Here is a 17,422-nt window from a genome sequence, read left to right as displayed (position 1 = left end):
AACTGATCTGAAAGAAAGGTGACACATTTTCAGGCAGGAACAGAGTCATCGAGCGGTTCTTCAACCACAACCACCGGCAGTGCAGGGGGAGACAACTCTGTCATGCCAAGTGGGCTCACACCAGTGTAAGTTGCCACACAACCAGTAAGGCTTTTAAGGTTCCAAGGTCTGTTTCCGACCGTTCATAATTTATGGCTAGGGGGGTGATGATGATTTTAAGGGGGGGGTTTGTCACCCATTTTGTCCTGGGGAGGTAGGGGGTCATCAATTTTGTACACGCTTCTAGGGGGGTCAGCAATTTTGTACATAAAAATATTTCAAAATTATGCTTTGAAAATATGGAAGGGGGGGGGTCCATTGACTTAGTACATGACATGCAGGGGGTCAGTTACTTTGTACATAAATTTTAGGGGGGGTCATTTACATTGTACATGCTTTTCCATAAAAATCATCATCACACACCCCTAGCCATAAATTATGAACGGTCCCTTAACCACAGAACTGATGGTATTTTCAGTAGCCGTCTACATAATCAGCATAGGCAGATAAGTGATGATGAGAAACGTGTCATCATTTCCTGTAGGTGTAGATGTAAGAACATCAAGATCATACACAATATACACTGCATTACCTGTTTCACTGTATGCTTCATCGTCTCCACACAAAATTCTGGCCTTACAGCTGCTTCATACTAACAGCTTGTTCAGCTTGACCTGAGCTACTCTACATATGCATGACCCGGGAGGTCAAATGGCACAAACAGCAGGCCGAGTTAACTTCATTAAATAGGGGAGCAGAGAATGTTATTAAAGTTGCCTTCGTGCGAAGCATGCATACATGGATTAGTTAGAACTTGACCCGGAAAACAACACTTCTGAAAAAAACAATCATATGCTGTCTAGTTTGGTTTACTAACTTTACAAAGTCAGTTACTTTCACAATCCGATTCACTCTCGCTATCACTCTCTCCACCCAGTATTGTTATCACTGTTTCTATTTCATGTTCAACTGCAATATGTCTGTAGCTTCTGTTTTAAAGAAAGTTAGGACATTGCTGACAATTTCTCTAAACTGAGATGTCAAATGGCCACCTTCTCTCGGCTGTTTGGACATGTTGACAATCAACTGACAAAAGTCCACCCCTTCGTAATAATAGACCCAACCACTTCTGACACGGTCACGCAATGCATTATTATTCACTTGATCAGGTCAAGCTGAACAAGCTGTAGTGTAGTGGAACCATGAACTGGGTCTTTCTTCTTTTGGAAATGGAAGACTGGGGAACAAACCATTTGATAGGCCTACAGCTGAATAATATGAGTGAAACAAAACCACTTTTTACTTGCCTGAAGAACATCTTTACTTTGTCTTGCTTCTGTGAACTTCAAATATTGGTGAAATAACTCTTATATCGCCCTACTTTAAAACTGACCAATGTTCATCATATGTAGTCTTGTGTAATTATCCTAATTCTATTCCCCTAGGCAAGTTCAAAATGACCTTCTTTGTACTAGTGGAGTAGAGTGTGCATGTTAAACAGTATATTGGTACAGGTGAATGTAGGTTTCATAATGAAGCAAGATCTGAAATTCTTCAGTCTGAATATTATCATTATTGGTTGTCTGTAAGAACAGCCTTACTTTATTACATTTAGTATTCTTACTGAAATATCACTAGTTCGTAAACTGAATGGACAGAAAGAGTTTTGAAGAATGATTACAATTTTTATGGATATACAACTTCTTTTATTCTGTGAAGGGCGACTTTTCGACATAGATTCTAATGTGGTTGTCACTTGCTTGACGGCATTAGAATCTATGTTGTAGCAAGTTACAATGACATTAGAATCTATGTTGAAACGTCGCCTTTCACAGAATATAAGAAGTTGTATATCCATAAAAATTGTCATCATTCTTCATCAACTCAACTTCTGAAATGCCCATCAAAGAAGCCATATGTCATCTACATGGAGACTTGGCAAATCACCACATCACTTGCTTGACAGCGACATTAGAATCTATGTTGTAACATCGCCCTTCACAGAATGAAAGAGATGTATATCCATAAAAATATGTTATCATTCTTCATCAACTCAACTTCTAAAATGCCCATCAAAGAAGAAAGAGTTTTGATGAATTTTGTATTGATAAAGTTTGGTTTTAGGTACTCGTATGTTGCTTGGTCTAGGTACCTACCTGAATATGCTGATTCTATCTACCTGTATGGTTATACCTACGTGCTAGTAAGTTGCAGGTGGTAGATACCGGTATGTTGCTGGGTCTAGGTACCTGTGATTTGCTGGTTCTGTCTACCTGTATGGTATAATGTACTAGTAAGTTGCAGGTGGTAGATACTTGTATGTTGCTGAGTCTATCTACCTGTATGGTTATATGTACTAGTAAGTTGCAGGTGGTAGATACCTGTATGTTGCTGGGTCTATCTACCTGTATGGTTATATGTACTAGTAAGTTGCAGGTGGTAGATCCCTGTATGTTGCTGGGTCTATCTACCTGTATGGTAAAATGTACTAGTAAGTTGCAGGTGGTAGATACCGGTATGTTGCTGGGTCTATCTACCTGTATGGTAAAATGTACTAGTAAGTTGCAGGTGGTAGATACTGGTATGTTGCTGGGTCTATCTACCTGTATGGTTATATGCACTAGTAAGTTGCAGGTTGTAGATACCGGTATGTTGCAATGTTGCAGGTATGTTGCAGGTGGTAAATACCTGTATGTTGCAATGTTGCAGGTATGTTGCAGGTGGTAGATACCTGTATGTTGCAATGTTGCAGGTATGTTGCAGGTGGTAGATACCTGTATGTTGCAATGTTGCAGGTATGTTGCAGGTGGTAGATACCTGTATGTTGCTATGTTGCAGGTGGTAGATACCTGTATGTTGCAATGTTGCAGGTATGTTGCAGGTGGTAGATACCTGTATGTTGCAATGTTGCAGGTATGTTGCAGGTGGTAGATACCTGTATGTTGCAATGTTGCAGGTGGTAGATACCGGTATGTTGCAATGTTGCAGGTATGTTGCCACGTACAGCTACAAGCCTCAGAAGGACGATGAGCTGGAACTGAGGAAGGGTGATGGGTACACCGTGTCGGAGAAGTGCCAGGATGGCTGGTACAAAGGCCAGTGTCTCAAAACAGGGAGTACAGGGGTGTTCCCTGGAAACTATGTACAGCTATACAGGTAATAGCAGCACTCACCTTATCTTGTCTTGAGGCTGTCAAGCCTGACTTAGTGAAGGAACCAGGGAAGCTTATGTCTTGATTGTTACAAACACACATCTGCACTATCAGCCAGTATCAACACATATTTATGCTACCATCCTATCAACTAGTATCCAGTGATGGGCAGTGGGGTAGTCTAGTGGTTAAAGCATTTGCTAGTCACACTGAAGAGCTGGGTTCGATTCTCTACATGGGTACAATGTGTGAACCCCATTTCTGGTGTCCCCACCGGGATATTACTGGAATATTGCTAAAAGCGGCGTAAAATCATACTCATTCAATATGTTGTAGAATCAAGTGGTATCCTGATGTGTCTCACTAAACTCACTCACTAGTATCCAGTTAGAATCTCAAAACATATGTACGACCAGAGAAATCAAGAACATTTGTCATTAACATAAATCCTTTTCACTGTCAGCTTGTAACGTTACATACACAAATTTGTTGAGAATGTTACAACCACAAGCTTTTTGTTGCTTTTTAAAAACATTGGTTTCGGTTGATTTTTTCTTCTACTCTTAATCATCATCATGATCACTCTAACTAATGCACACGTTTCTGAGACCTAATGACAGTGGACGTGGGTCTTTGTTCTCTCGAGTAGTTAGTGAAGGACATCTAAACCGTGCATTCTTAACAGTCAGTCTGGACACGTGCCAGCACTGTCTTGTTCAAAATAAACAAGAATGAAACATCTGCTAAAAGGATTAAAGATGTGTTTATTTGGAGAATTCTTTTCCCTATATTGAAAGTAATACAATTAGAACACATGAGTGGTAGACTGAAAAGTACAATTTTGGTAGATAGGAAACTAGGTTCCCATAATCCTTTCCTATTCGGGACTCCTTCACATTCTTCAGTGACCACAAGTTAGTTCTATTCACTTCTTATTTAACCCTTGTTTTACCCTCTTCTTCCCTACTCACTTGAATTCTTCCCTTTCCAGGCACCAGAGTGCATTCAAGCCAGTCAGTCCCAATGTGTTGAACATTCGAGCCCGAGCTCCTCAGACAAACTCCCACTCTTCTGCATCCTCTGACTCTAACAACATCAATGTCACCAATCTCGACTTAAGCCGCACCTCTACTTCAAGCCAGTCCTTTCAGTCTAGCTCGAGCCAGTCAGCACCCCCACCTCTCCTCCCCCGAGCACCAAAGACTTACACAGCCTCTTCACCCTCCAGCGGCAGCCATTCCTCCAGGGCATCCAAAGCAGCAATCACAGTTCCACCTCCAGGGTACAGCTCCTCCAGTTCTTCCAAGTCAAGTTGTCATGTGTCCGCTTCCAGCCAAGGGCCTGCTCACTCCACCACAACGGTTCATCTTCCAAAACGAGGTAGCCATTCCTCGTCCCCCAGTGGGGGATGGAGCTCATCTAGCCTAGCTGCTATGCACCATTCCATGTCAGCATCGACCAACATCACTCCCCCCAACGTAGTGCTGGGAGCCACAGGGGAAAGTCACCACTCACACTCTGGTAAAGACAAGGTGAGGATGTTTTACTGTAAGTCAGGTGTCAATGTCCATACCACTGACTGAATTTCCCAGCCACTACACACACTCCAGTAAAGACAAGGTAAGGACGTTTTACTGTAAGTCAGGTGTCAATGTCCATACCACTGACTGAATTTCCCAGCCACTACACACACTCCAGTAAAGACAAGGTAAGGACGTTTTACTGTAAGCCAGGTGTCAATGTCCATACCACTGACTGAATTTCCCAGCCACCACACACACTCCAGTAAAGACAAGGTAAGGACATTTTACTGTAAGTCAGGTGTCAATGTCCATACCACTGACTGAATTTCCCAGCCACCACACACACACCAGTAAAGACAAGGTAAGGACGTTTTACTGTAAGTCAGGTGTCAATGTCCATACCACTGACTGACTGAATTCCCAGCCACCACACACACTCCAGTAAAAAGACAAGGTAAGGACGTTTTACTACTGTAAACCAGGTGTCAATGTCCAGCCTGCTGGCCCCAAGATTTCCAGCCACTACACACACACTCCAGTAGAGACAAAGGTAAGGACAAATCACTGTAAGCCAGGTGTCAATGTCCATACGACTGACTGAATTTCCCAGCCACTACACACACTCCGGTAAAGACAAGGTAAGGACGTATCACTGTAAGTCAGGTGTCAGTGTCCATAGGACTGACTGATTTTCCAAGTTGTCAGTGCCTATCTGAGAACAAACTGTGAAGTCCAACCTTAGTTTCTGTTCAGAATACTTATGCTTCGTCATTGTATTTCCTGCTTAGAAATTGTGTGTTTCATGTCTTACAGATTTTCTTCATCAGTATGCTCAGAAACAGAGGAAATATCATGGATGTTATGCAAAGGAATGATTTCAAATGGTATTTTTGTCGAACAGGTTTAGGTTTCTTTATGGTAGAGTCGACTGTTTCTTGGCTAATGATAGGTTAGTTATTCATTCTCTTGGCATATCCAGGCCTTCAGTTAAGCTCATCACAGGTATCTCTACTTTTACTTGTATTCCTTTGAGTTTTTGTGACAGTAAGCCCTACTGTGTAAGTCTATGCCTCTACAGTATAAACCTGTTATTGTGCAATAGTAAGCCTAAACATCCCTAAAACCACCTTACTGTGCATTATCAAGGAGCTTGAAAAAACAGAAGGCCCTACCCCCAGTTTAAACCTGTCATTGTCCATTATGAGGAAGATTATAACAGAAGGCCCTACCCCAGTTTAAACCTGTCATTGTCCATTATGAGGAAGATTATAACAGAAGGCCCTACCCCCAGTTTAAACCTGTCATTGTCCATTATGAGGAAGATTATAACAGAAGGCCCTACCCCCAGTTTAAACCTGTCATTGTCCATTAAGAGGAAGATTATAACAGAAGGTCCTACCCCAGTTTAAACCTGTCATTGTCCATTATGAGGGAAGATTAGAACAGAAGGCCTTACCCCAGTTTAAACCTGTCATTGTCCATTATGAGGAAGATTATAACAGAAGGCCCTACCCCCAGTTTAAACCTGTCATTGTCCATTATGAGGAAGATTATGACAGAAGGCCCTACCCCCAGTTTAAACCTGTCATTGTCCATTATGAGGAAGATTATAACAGAAGGCCCTACCCCCAGTTTAAACCTGTCATTGTCCATTATGAGGAAGATTATACCAGAAGGCCCTACCCCCAGTTTAAACCTGTCATTGTCCATTATGAGGAAGATTAGAACAGAGGTCCTACCCCCAGTTTAAACCTGTCATTGTCCATTAAGAGGAAGATTATAACAGAAGGCCCTACCCCCAGTTTAAACCTGGTCATTGTCCATTATGAGGAAGATTATAACAGAAGGCCCTACCCCAGTTTAAACCTGTCATTGTCCATTATGGGGAAGTTGCAACAGAGGAAGGCTACCCCAGTTTAAACCTGTCATTGTCCAACAGAGGCCCTACCCCAGTTTAAACCTGTCATTGTCCATTATGAGGAAGATTATAACAGAAGGCCCTACCCCCAGTTTAAACCTGTCATTGTCCATTATGAGGGAAGATTATAACAGAAGGCCCTACCCCAGTTTAAACCTGTCATTGTCCATTATGAGGAAGATTAGACAGCTGCAACAGAAGGCTACCATCACTTTAGTTTAAACCTGTCATTGTCCATTATGAGGAAGATTATAACAGAAGGCCCTACCCCCAGTTTAAACCTGTCATTGTCCATTATGAGGAAGATTATAACAGAAGGCCCTACCCCCAGTTTAAACCTGTCATTGTCCATTATGAGGAAGATTATAACAAGAAGGCCCTACCCCCCAGTTTAAACCTGTCATTGTCCATTAAGTGCAGGGAAGATTATAACAGAAGGCCCTACCCCAGTTTAAACCTGTCATTGTGCATTACAAGGAAGATTAACAGAAGGCCCTACCCCAGTTTAAACTTGTCATTGTCCATTATGAGGGAAGATTATAACAGCAGGCCCTACCCCCAGTTTAAACCTGTCATTGTCCATTAAGAGGAAGATTTATAACAGAAAGCCCTACCCCCAGTTTAAACCCTGTGTTGTCCATTAGCAGGAAGATTATAACAGAGGGCCCTACCCCCAGTTTAAACCTGTCGTGTCCATCATGAGAGGAAGATTATGACAGAGCCCTACCCCCAGTTTAAACTTGTCATTGTCCATTATGAGGAACATTGTAGCGAGGAAGGCCCTACCCCCAGTTTAAACCTGTCATTGTCCAGTAAGAGGAAGATTATAACAGAAAGCCCTACCCCAGTTTAAACCTGTCATTTGTCCATTATGAGGAAGATTATAACAGAAGGCCCTACCCCAGTTTAAACTCTGTCATTGTCCATTAAGAGGAAGATTATAACAGAAGGCTCCTACCCCCAGTTTTAAACCTGTCATTGTCCATTATGAGGAAGATTATAACCAGAAGGTCCTACCCCCAGTTTGGAACCTGTCATTGTCCAGTAAGAGGAAGATTATAACAGAAGGCCCTACCCCAGTTTAAACCTGTCATTGTCCAGTAAGAGGAAGATTATAACAGAAGGCCCTACCCCCAGTTTAAACCTGTCATTGTCCATTATGAGGAACATTGTAACGGAAGGCCCTACCCCCAGTTTAAACCTGTCATTGTCCATTAAGAGGAAGATTACAACAGAAGGCCCTACCCCCAGTTTAAACCTGTCATTGTCCATTAAGAGGAAGATTATAACAGAAAGCCCTACCCCCAGTTTAAACCTGTCATTGTCCATTATGAGGAAGATTATAACAGAAGGCCCTACCCCCAGTTTAAACCTGTCATTGTCCATTATGAGGAAGATTATAACAGAAGGCCCTACCCCCAGTTTAAATACCTGTTGTTGTCCATTCAGAGGAAGATTATAACAGAAGGCCCTACCCCCAGTTTAAACCTGTCATTGTCCATTAAGAGGAAGATTATAACAGAAGGTCCTACCCCCCAGTTTAAACCATGTCATTGTCCAGTAAGAGGAAGATTTACAACAGAAGGCCCTTTGGCTTAAACCTGTCATTGTCCATTAAGGAAGATTGTAACAGAAGGCCCAGTTTAAACCTGTCATTGTGCATTACAAGGAAGATTATAACAGAAGGCCCTACTCCCCAGTTTAAACTTGTCATTGTCCATTATGAGGAACATTGTAACGAAGGCCCTACCCCCAGCTTTAAACCTGTCATAAGTTGTCCATTAAGAGGAAGATTACAACAGAAGGCCCTACCCCCAGTTTAAACCTGTCATTGTCCATTATGATGAAGATTATAACAGAAGGCCTTACCCCCAGTTTAAACCTGTCATTGTCCATTAAGAGGAAGATTATAACAGAAAGCCCTACCCCCAGTTTAAACCTGTCATTGTCCATCAAGAGGAAGATTATAACAGAAAGCCCTACCCCCAGTTTAAACTTGTCATTGTCCATTATGAGGAACATTGTAACGGAAGGCCCTACCCCCAGTTTAAACCTGTCATTGTCCATTAAGAGGAAGATTATAACAGAAGGCCCTACCCCCAGTTTAAACCTGTCATTGTCCATTATCAAGAAGCTGTGTCTAATTTTACAGAAGGAGAAAAAGGAGAAGCATGACAAACACGACAAACACGACAAGCAATTTACTAAGCAGCATGAAGCACTCCACAAGGATCCAAAGGAGCACAAGGAACGAAAGGACAAGGAGAAGAAAAGTCTTGTTAAACGACTTGCCAGTAAAAGTAAAAAATCAAAATCGCCAGGCGATGATGGTGAAACCTCAGCACTGTTGGAGGGGTCTGTAACACATGTCAGGTAATTTTGCTGGATAGAAATGTTAACAGGTGCCCCATACTTCCACAGCCTCTTTCACCTGAATTAAGTGTTACATAACCCCTTTCACCTGATTGAAGTGTTACATAACCTCTTTCACCTGGATGAAGTGTCACATAACCTCTTTCACCAGAATGAATTGTTACACAACCTCTCTCACATGGATAAAGTGTTACACAACCTCTTTCACATGCATTAAATGTTTCATAACCTCTTTCACCTGGATGAAGTTTTACAAGAACGTCTTTCACATGAATGAGACCGCCTCCGTGGTGTAGTGGTTAGAGCGTCCGCCCGGAGAGCGGAAGGGCGCGGGTTCGATCCCCGGCCGCTGGCCATACCAAAAAGACGTTAAAATATGGTACTTGTTGGTCCCTGCCTGGCGCTCGGCATTACTGTGTACAACAAGGACTGGTCGGCTCGGAGTCAGTATAATGTCTCTGAGTGGGGTATTCATGCTTCACTGCGGCATGGTATCTCAGTGGGATAGCACTATAAAACCAGCTTAAGTCTAGTACAAGCAGCCGCACATACATATACACACGCATGCACGTCGTCATATGATCGAAATATTCTCAAGCACGACGTTAAACCCAATTTCACCTCACCTCACCTCACCTCACCTCACCTCACCTCACCTCACCTCACCCCACATGAATGAATGAAGTGTTACATAACCTCTTTCACGTGAATGAAGTGTTACATAACCTCTTTCACCTGAATGAAGTGTTACACAACCTCTTTCCCATGGATAAAGTGTTATATAACCTCTTTCAACTGGATAAAGTATTACACAACATCTAGAGTGTCAGATTGTGTCAAGTGAAATGTGATATAAACCCCAAGGTTAAGGGCTGTTTGTTTTTGTCAGGTCTTGGTCGTATGCATCAGCTGAGAGTGTCAGATTGTGAAGTAATCCTCGGGGTTAAGGGCTGTTTGTTTGTGGTCAGGTCTGGAGTCAGTACCACCGCAGCTGAGAGTGTCAGATTGTGAAGTAATCCCGGGGTTAAGGGCTGTTCGTTTGTGTGTGGTCAGGTCTGGAATTGTACCCATCGGCTGAGAGTGTCAGATTGTGAAGTAATCCCCCAGGTAAAGGGCTGTTTGTTTGTGGTCAGGTCTGGGGTTGTACCCATCGGCTGAGAGTGTCAGATTGTGAAGTAATCCCCGGGGTAAAACCCTAAGGGCTGTTTTGTTTGTGGTCAGGTCTGGGGTTGTACCCATCGGCTGAGAGTGTCAGATTGTGAAGTAATCCTCGGGGTTAAGGGCTGTTTGTTTGTGTCAGGTCTGGGGTCGTACCCGTCAGCTGAGAGTGTCAGATTGTGAAGTAATCCCCGGGGTTATGGGCTGTTTGTTTGTGGTCAGGTCTGGGGTTGTACCCATCAGCTGAGAGTGTCAGATTGTGAAGTAATCCTCGGGGTTAAGGGCTGTTTGTTTGTGTCAGGTCTGGGTCGTACCCATCAGCTGAGAGTGTCAGATTGTGAAGTAATCCCCAGGGTAAAGGGCTGTTTGTTTGTGGTCAGGTCTGGGTTGTACCCATCAGCTGAGAGTGTCAGATTGTGAAGTAATCCTCGGGGGGTTAAGGGCTGTTTGTTTGTGGTCAGGTCTGGGTTGTACCCATCAGCTGAGAGTGTCAGATTGTGAAGTAATCCCCGGGGTAAAGGGCTGTTTGTTTGTGGTCAGGTCTGGGTCGTACGCATCAGCTGAGAGTGTCAGATTGTGAAGTAATCCTCGGGGTTAAGGGCTGTTTGTTTGTGGTCAGGTCTGGGTTGTACCCATCAGCTGAGAGTGTCAGATTGTGAAGTAATCCCCGGGGTAAAGGGCTGTTTGTTTGTGGTCAGGTCTGGGTCGTACGCATCAGCTGAGAGTGTCAGATTGTGAAGTAATCCCTCGGGGTTAAGGAGCTGTTTGTTTGTGGTCAGGTCTGGGTGCGTACCTGGCCAGCTGAGAGAGTGTCAGGATTGTGAAGTAATCCCTCGGGCTTAAGGGCTGTTTGTTTGTGTCAGGTCCTGCTTGTACCCATCGGCTGAGAGTGTCAGATTGTGAAGTAATCCTCGGGGTTAAGGGCTGTTTGTTTGTGCCAGGTCTGGGAGTCGCACTGGCCAGCTGAGAGTGTCAGATTGTGAAGTAATCCCCGGGTTATGGGCTGTTTGTTTGTGGTCAGGTCTGGGGTTGTACCCATCAGCTGAGAGTGTCAGATTGTGAAGTAATCCTCGGGGTTAAGGGCTGTTTGTTTGTGTCAGGTCTGGGTTGTACTCCATCGGGTTGAGAGTGTCAGATTGTGAAGTAATCCCGGGTAAAGGGCTGTTTGTTTGTGGTCAGGTCTGGGTCAGTACCCATCCCAGCTGAGAGTGTCAGATTGTGAAGTAAACCCCAAGGTTAAGGGCTGTTTGTTTGTGGTCAGGTCTGGAGTCGCATTCCCAGCTGGCTGAGATTGTCAGATTGTGAAGTAAACCCCCAAGGTTAAGGGCTGTTTGTTTGTGGTCAGGTCTGGGTCGTACCCGTCGGCTGAGATTGTCAGATTGTGAAGTAAACCCCAAGGTTAAGGGCTGTTTGTTTGTGGTCAGGTCTGGGTCGTCCCGCTGGCTGAGATTGTCAGATTGTGAAGTAAACCCCAAGGTTAAGGGTTGTTTGTTTGTGGTCAGGTCTTGGTCGTACGCATCAGCTGAGAGTGTCAGATTGTGAAGTAATCCCCAGGGTTAAGGGCTGTTTGTTTGTGTCAGGTCTGGGTCGTACGCATCAGCTGAGAGTGTCAGATTGTGAAGTAATCCCCGGGGTAAAGGGCTGTTTGTTTGTGGTCAGGTCTGGGTCATACCCGTCAGCTGAGAGTGTCAGGTTGTGAAGTAATCCCAGGGGTAAAGGGCTGTTTGTTTGTGGTCAGGTCTGGGTCGTACGCGTCAGCTGAGATTACAGATTGTGAAGTAATCCTCGGGTAAAGGGCTGTTTGTTTGTCAGATCTGGAGTGTACCCGTCGGCTGAGATTGTCAGATTGTGAAGTAAACCCCAAGGTTAAGGGCTGTTTGTTTGTGTCAGGTCTGGGTCGTACGCATCAAGTGAGAGTGTCAGATTGTGAATTAATCCCCGGGGTAAAGGGCTGTTTGTTTGTGGTCAGGTCTGGGTCTGGGTCGTACGCATCAGCTGAGAGTGTCAGATCTGGGTCACACCTGTCGGCTGAGAATGTCAGATTGTGAAGTAATCCCCGGGGTAAAGGGCTGTTTGTTTGTGGTCAGGTCTGGGTCGTACGCATCAGCTGAGAGTGTCAGGTCTGGGTCGTACCTGTCGGCTGAGAGTGTCAGATTGTGAAGTAATCCCCGGGGTAAAGGGCTGTTTGTTTGTGGTCAGGGCTGGGTCGTACGCGTCAGCTGAGAGTGTCAGATTGTGAAGTAATCCCCGGGGTAAAGGGCTGTTTGTTTGTGGTCAGGTCTGGGTCATACCCGTCAGCTGAGATTGTCAGGTTGTGAAGTAATCCCCGGGGTAAAGGGCTGTTTGTTTGTGTCAGGTCTTGGTCGTACGCGTCAGCTGAGAGTGTCAGATTGTGAAGTAATCCTCGGGGTAAAGGGCTGTTTGTTTGTGTCAGGTCTGGGTCGTACCAGTCGGCTGAGAGTGGAGCAGGGGCATCAGGAGACAGCAGTCAGCACAAGAAGACCGGGTCCTTTGACTCCGCCTCACCACCCCCATCCAAGCCAAGTAGACCCAAACCACTAGCCAGAGAAAAGTAAGTGCAAGGTCTCTGCTTCTCATGGACATGCAAGAAGCCATTTATTATACTGGGCACATTAAAGTGTAAGAATACATTTGTCTGGGGTGCACAGGTAGCCTCATCATCTAAAGCATCAGAATTTGTTGTACAGAGTTGTGTCCCTTAGTTCTCTACTTGATGCATGCAAACTGTTAGTGTATTATTCATCCAACATAGCCTGGCTCAGAACTTTTCATTCACCCCTTATATAAGATGAGATATAAGGTAAGTACCCATAGCTGCTACTCGGGTGGCACCTTGTTGCAACACGTCAAAAGACGACAATGCTTCATGTTTTGGTTCCCATTTCTGAGCACGACAACAAGTTTATAATCTGTACAAAACTCTGAGACATTGTCACTGTTTTGAAAGTTTTTTTGAAAGAGTATAGTTATTTCTTTCTTGTTGTAGGTTCCGATGCATTGTGCCATACCCTCCTCAGACGGATCATGAACTGGACCTTCAGTGTGGTGACATTGTGTTTGTACACAAGAAACGTGAGGATGGATGGTTCAAAGGAACTCTCTCGAACAGCAAGGCGGGATTGTTTCCAGGAAGCTTTGTAGAAAAGTGTGAATAGACACATCAAAAGTGGACAGTTTTTTATTGAGAGATTTTTAATACAATATCTGTTAACAAACAGATTGCACAATTTTAAGCAGTGAGCTGTTGCTTTGACTTTGCTACAGAAGAAAGCTGTAGAGTTGATAGCCATATTCAACTAAGCTGCTTTTCTATTGGTTGCCAGTGGGTTGCCTTCTGTGACCAGTATTGTGATTGGCTGCAGTCTGTGTAAACTGAGTTCTGATTGGCTGCATCCAGTTTGATGTTGTGGCCTTGCTTCAGACAGACTTTATTCATGATCATATCATCTCACTGATATCACTGATCACATGACCTTTCTTCACTTAGGATAGCACTTGATTCAAGTTTCAACATCTGACATTTGTTTCAGAATCGATGGGATGCAACAACCGAGGAGTGATTTTAGTTCCCCTGATAAGTGTTGTGTATTAGAGACCGGCAGCCATATTTAGAAGTTATCAAAAATACATTTTTATCAAGGACTGAAGAGAATTACCCATTTTCTGATATATTTATTTCATGATCAGTTTTGCAGGGTTTTCTTTGTCGAGATTTACCAATATATCTATATTCATTTTTGTGAATCTCTTAATCAATGGTGTTTTAGTTTCACCTACTTAAGTTTAACTCCCTGATGCATATTGTCAGCTGATTCCTTTCTCTCAAGGCACAAAAATTAATTCATTATGTTATTAAGGGGTTCCTGTCACATATTTGCCAGTAGGATGTTGTAGAGGGGCAGCTGGGTAGCCTCGTAGTTAAAGCGTTCGCTTGTCACACTGAAGACCCGGGATCGATTGCCCACATGGGTACAAAGTGAAGCCAATGTCTGGTGTCCCTGCCGTGATATTGCTGGAATATTGCTAAAAGCGGCATAAAACCATACTCACTCACTCAGTATGTTGTAGAATCAAGTGGTATCCTGATGTGTCTCCATGATGTGCTCACTCGGACTGGACTCCATGGGGAGTATACTGCGGAACATTTGAATCCATAGGCATAACTCTGTTTGTGTCCATGTAACACACTGTCACTCCTCATGCCCCTCTGGTATGGGTGTAATATATAATAAACAGCAGCAGGGTTCTGCACATGTTACTTACTGAGGTGTACATACACCAGCGCCACAGCAAGTCTTCGTCTTACAAATGTATCACCAATTCTGTCTCTTTATTCTGTGATGGTCAACAAAAGGGAGGTTGATGTTTCTTCTTTTCCTCCAGACAATCAGTCTTATCTTGACTTTCAGATAACTGGCCTCGATTTCTCGAAACAAACTCAAGTTTTTACTCAAATTTAAAACTGAGTTTGAGAGTTTGAAACAGCTGAGGTTTTAATTCAGTTGCAGTTCTAAAACCAAAAGTACTAAACAACTCATCTACCTATCTACCTAACTCAAATTGTCGACTAAGTCCATTTCAGTTTATTCTGGGAAATGCATTTTTCTGCTTTTTCTCAAATTTGAGTGAAAACTTCAACTTAACTCAAAACTCAGATTTTAAGTTTGTTTCTGAAATCAGGGCCTGGGGTGTTTAATTCTGGTAATTGACCAGCATATTTATTGAACGGTTGATATTGTACAACAGAGTTTGGTTGTATGATGAACAAGTGCTAGGCCAGGTGTCACCTGAAAGTCTGCCTTGTGTCAAGTCTGTAGTGTGGCAGTGATGTTGCAGAATACAACCATTAAAAGGTCAGAAACAGTTCATTCCAGCAAAACATGCTCTTTCACTCACTCGCAACAATTTGAAACAATTTCACTCTGAATTTGAAAGTAATGATTATACATTCACTGCTATGTAGTCCAAAGTTTTGTGTGGTGATTTTTAGGCGAAAACTTCACAATATGTGCAGAAACATATCGTGTTGCTCATGTTACGGAACAACCTACTTCTTATTACACCCATACAACTTTGTTTAACTCATCTTAATATCATGAAGTGAGAATCTTGAAAGACTGTTTGACTTGGGCAAGTCTGCAACTCTCAAAATAAATATAATTCATTCATGGAAGTATTTCCACAACAGTTATTTATTCCTGTGTTTCATGTGTTTGAGACTGGCGCACCATAAAGGGAGGTAATTGTACTGTCACATCTGACACATTGTAGGAGGGTCTTTTCCCTCTTTTGTCAATGATACGTCCTCACAGACTGACATATTTATAATGTTCTTCCTTGTTAAAGTTTCTTTTTGGCATTTCTCCTGGGATCTCATGTAATGTTTGTGATTAGGAAAGCATGTATCCCGCATTGACCTGTAAATCAAATCAGTGATTAGAAAGGCATATACCCTGCAGTCACTTTGTAAGTTACATCAGTGATTAGAAAGGCACATATCCTGCAGTCACTTTGTAAATTACATCAGTGATTAGAAAGGCACATACCCTGCAGTCACTTTGTAAGTTACATCAGTGATTAGAAAGGCACATACCCTGCAGTCACTGTGTAAGTTACATCAGTGATTAGAAAGGCACATACCCTGCAGTCACTTTGTAAATTACATCAGTGATTAGAAAGGCATATACCCAGCAGTCACTTTGTGAATTACATAAGTGATTAGAAAGGTATATACCTTGCAGTCACTTTGTAAGTTATATCAGTGATTAGAAAGGTATATACCCTGCAGTCACTTTGTACCTTACATCAGTGATTAGAAAGATATGTATATATCCTGCAGTCACTTTGTACCTTACATCAGTGATTAGAAAGGCATGCATATACCTTGCAGTCACTTTGTAACTAACATCAGTGATTAGAAAGATATGTATATACCCTGCAGTCACTTTGTACCTTACATCAGTGATTAGAAAGATATGTATATATCATGCAGTCACTTTGTAAGTTATATCAGTGATGAAAAAGATATATATATATCCTGCAGTCACTTTGTAAGTTACATCAGTGATTAGAAAGACACATATCCTGCAGTTACTTTGTAAGTTACATCAGTGATTAGAAAGGCATATACTCTGCAGTCACTTTGTAAGTTACATCAGTGATTAGTAAGGTATGCATATACCTTGCAGTCACTTTGTACCTTACATCAGTGATTAGAAAGATATGTATATACCCTGCAGTCACTTTGTACCTTACATCAGTGATTAGAAAGGCATGCATACACCCTGCAGTCACTTTGTAACTTACATCAGTGATTAGAAAGATATGTATATACCCTGCAGTCACTTTGTACCTTACATCAGTGATTAGAAAGATATGTATATACCCTGCAGTCACTTTGTACCTTACATCAGTGATTAGAAAGATATGTATATATCCTGCAGTCACTTTGTAAGTTACATCAGTGATTAGAAAGGTATATACCCTGCAGTCACTTTGTAAGTTACATCAGTGATTAGTAAGGCATGCATATACCCTGCAGTCACTTTGTAAGTTACATCAGTGATTAGAAAGACATGTATATATCCTGCAGTCACTTTGTAACTTACATCAGTGATTAGAAAGGCATGTATATATCCTTCAGTCACTTTGTAAGTTACATCAGTGATTAGAAAGATATGTATATATCCTGCAGCCACTTTGTAACTTACATCAGTGATTAGAAAGTTATGTATGTATCCTGCAGTCACCTTGTACCTTACATCAGTGATTAGAAAGATATGTATATATCCTGCAGTCACTTTGTAAGTTACATCAGTGATTAGAAAGGCATATACCCTGCAGTCACTTTGTAAGTTACATCAGTGATTAGAAAGATATGTATATATCCTGCAGTCACTTTATAAGTGACGTCAGTGATTAGGAAGGCATATACCCTGCTGTAACTTTGTAAATTACATCAGTGATTAGAAAGGCATATAACCTGCAGTCACTTTGTAAGTTACATCAGTGATTAGAAAGGACCAATTTTTTTTCTTTATCTTTTTCCCCTTTTGCCGAAGCCTTTTCTCAAGCTTGAACAAGTTTATGAACACTCTTAGAAATTCTTTATTTTTCCTTATCCTGACTCATGCTTATTGCTTGCTTGTCTCCCTTTCCTTCCGAATGCTATTGGAAGACTTGAATCCCCTTTTGAAGCTCCTTTAAAAAAAGTGGACGTAAAATCACTTACCAGGAGT

At 42.5% G+C, this 17,422-nt stretch overlaps 1 protein-coding gene across 2 annotated transcripts in view; it reads left to right on the top strand.

The window, feature by feature from the left end:
* Positions 1-15,360, top strand: part of LOC124286420 (E3 ubiquitin-protein ligase SH3RF1-like) — a 30,775-nt gene extending 15,415 nt beyond the window's left edge. The window contains exons 7-12 of one of the 2 annotated variants that reach the window (XM_046722795.1): positions 34-125; positions 3,028-3,195; positions 4,420-4,723; positions 8,785-9,005; positions 12,598-12,735; positions 13,171-15,360. In XM_046722795.1, coding sequence (XP_046578751.1) covers positions 34-125; positions 3,028-3,195; positions 4,420-4,723; positions 8,785-9,005; positions 12,598-12,735; positions 13,171-13,339 — 1,092 coding nt within the window. In that variant the 3' untranslated portion in view covers positions 13,340-15,360. Of the gene's footprint in view, positions 1-33; positions 126-3,027; positions 3,196-4,182; positions 4,724-8,784; positions 9,006-12,597; positions 12,736-13,170 lie in introns of both variants that reach the window. The other variant, XM_046722794.1, reaches the window with a different exon arrangement.
* The last annotated feature ends 2,062 nt before the right edge of the window (positions 15,361-17,422 follow it).

This window comes from Haliotis rubra, unplaced genomic scaffold (genome assembly GCF_003918875.1).
Source record: "Haliotis rubra isolate DU_JTF1 unplaced genomic scaffold, ASM391887v1 Scf382, whole genome shotgun sequence".
Classification (NCBI taxonomy): Eukaryota; Metazoa; Mollusca; class Gastropoda; order Lepetellida; family Haliotidae; genus Haliotis; species Haliotis rubra.
The sequence above is the reverse complement of the archived record's forward strand: the minus strand, read 5'-3'. Positions and strand labels throughout refer to the sequence as shown.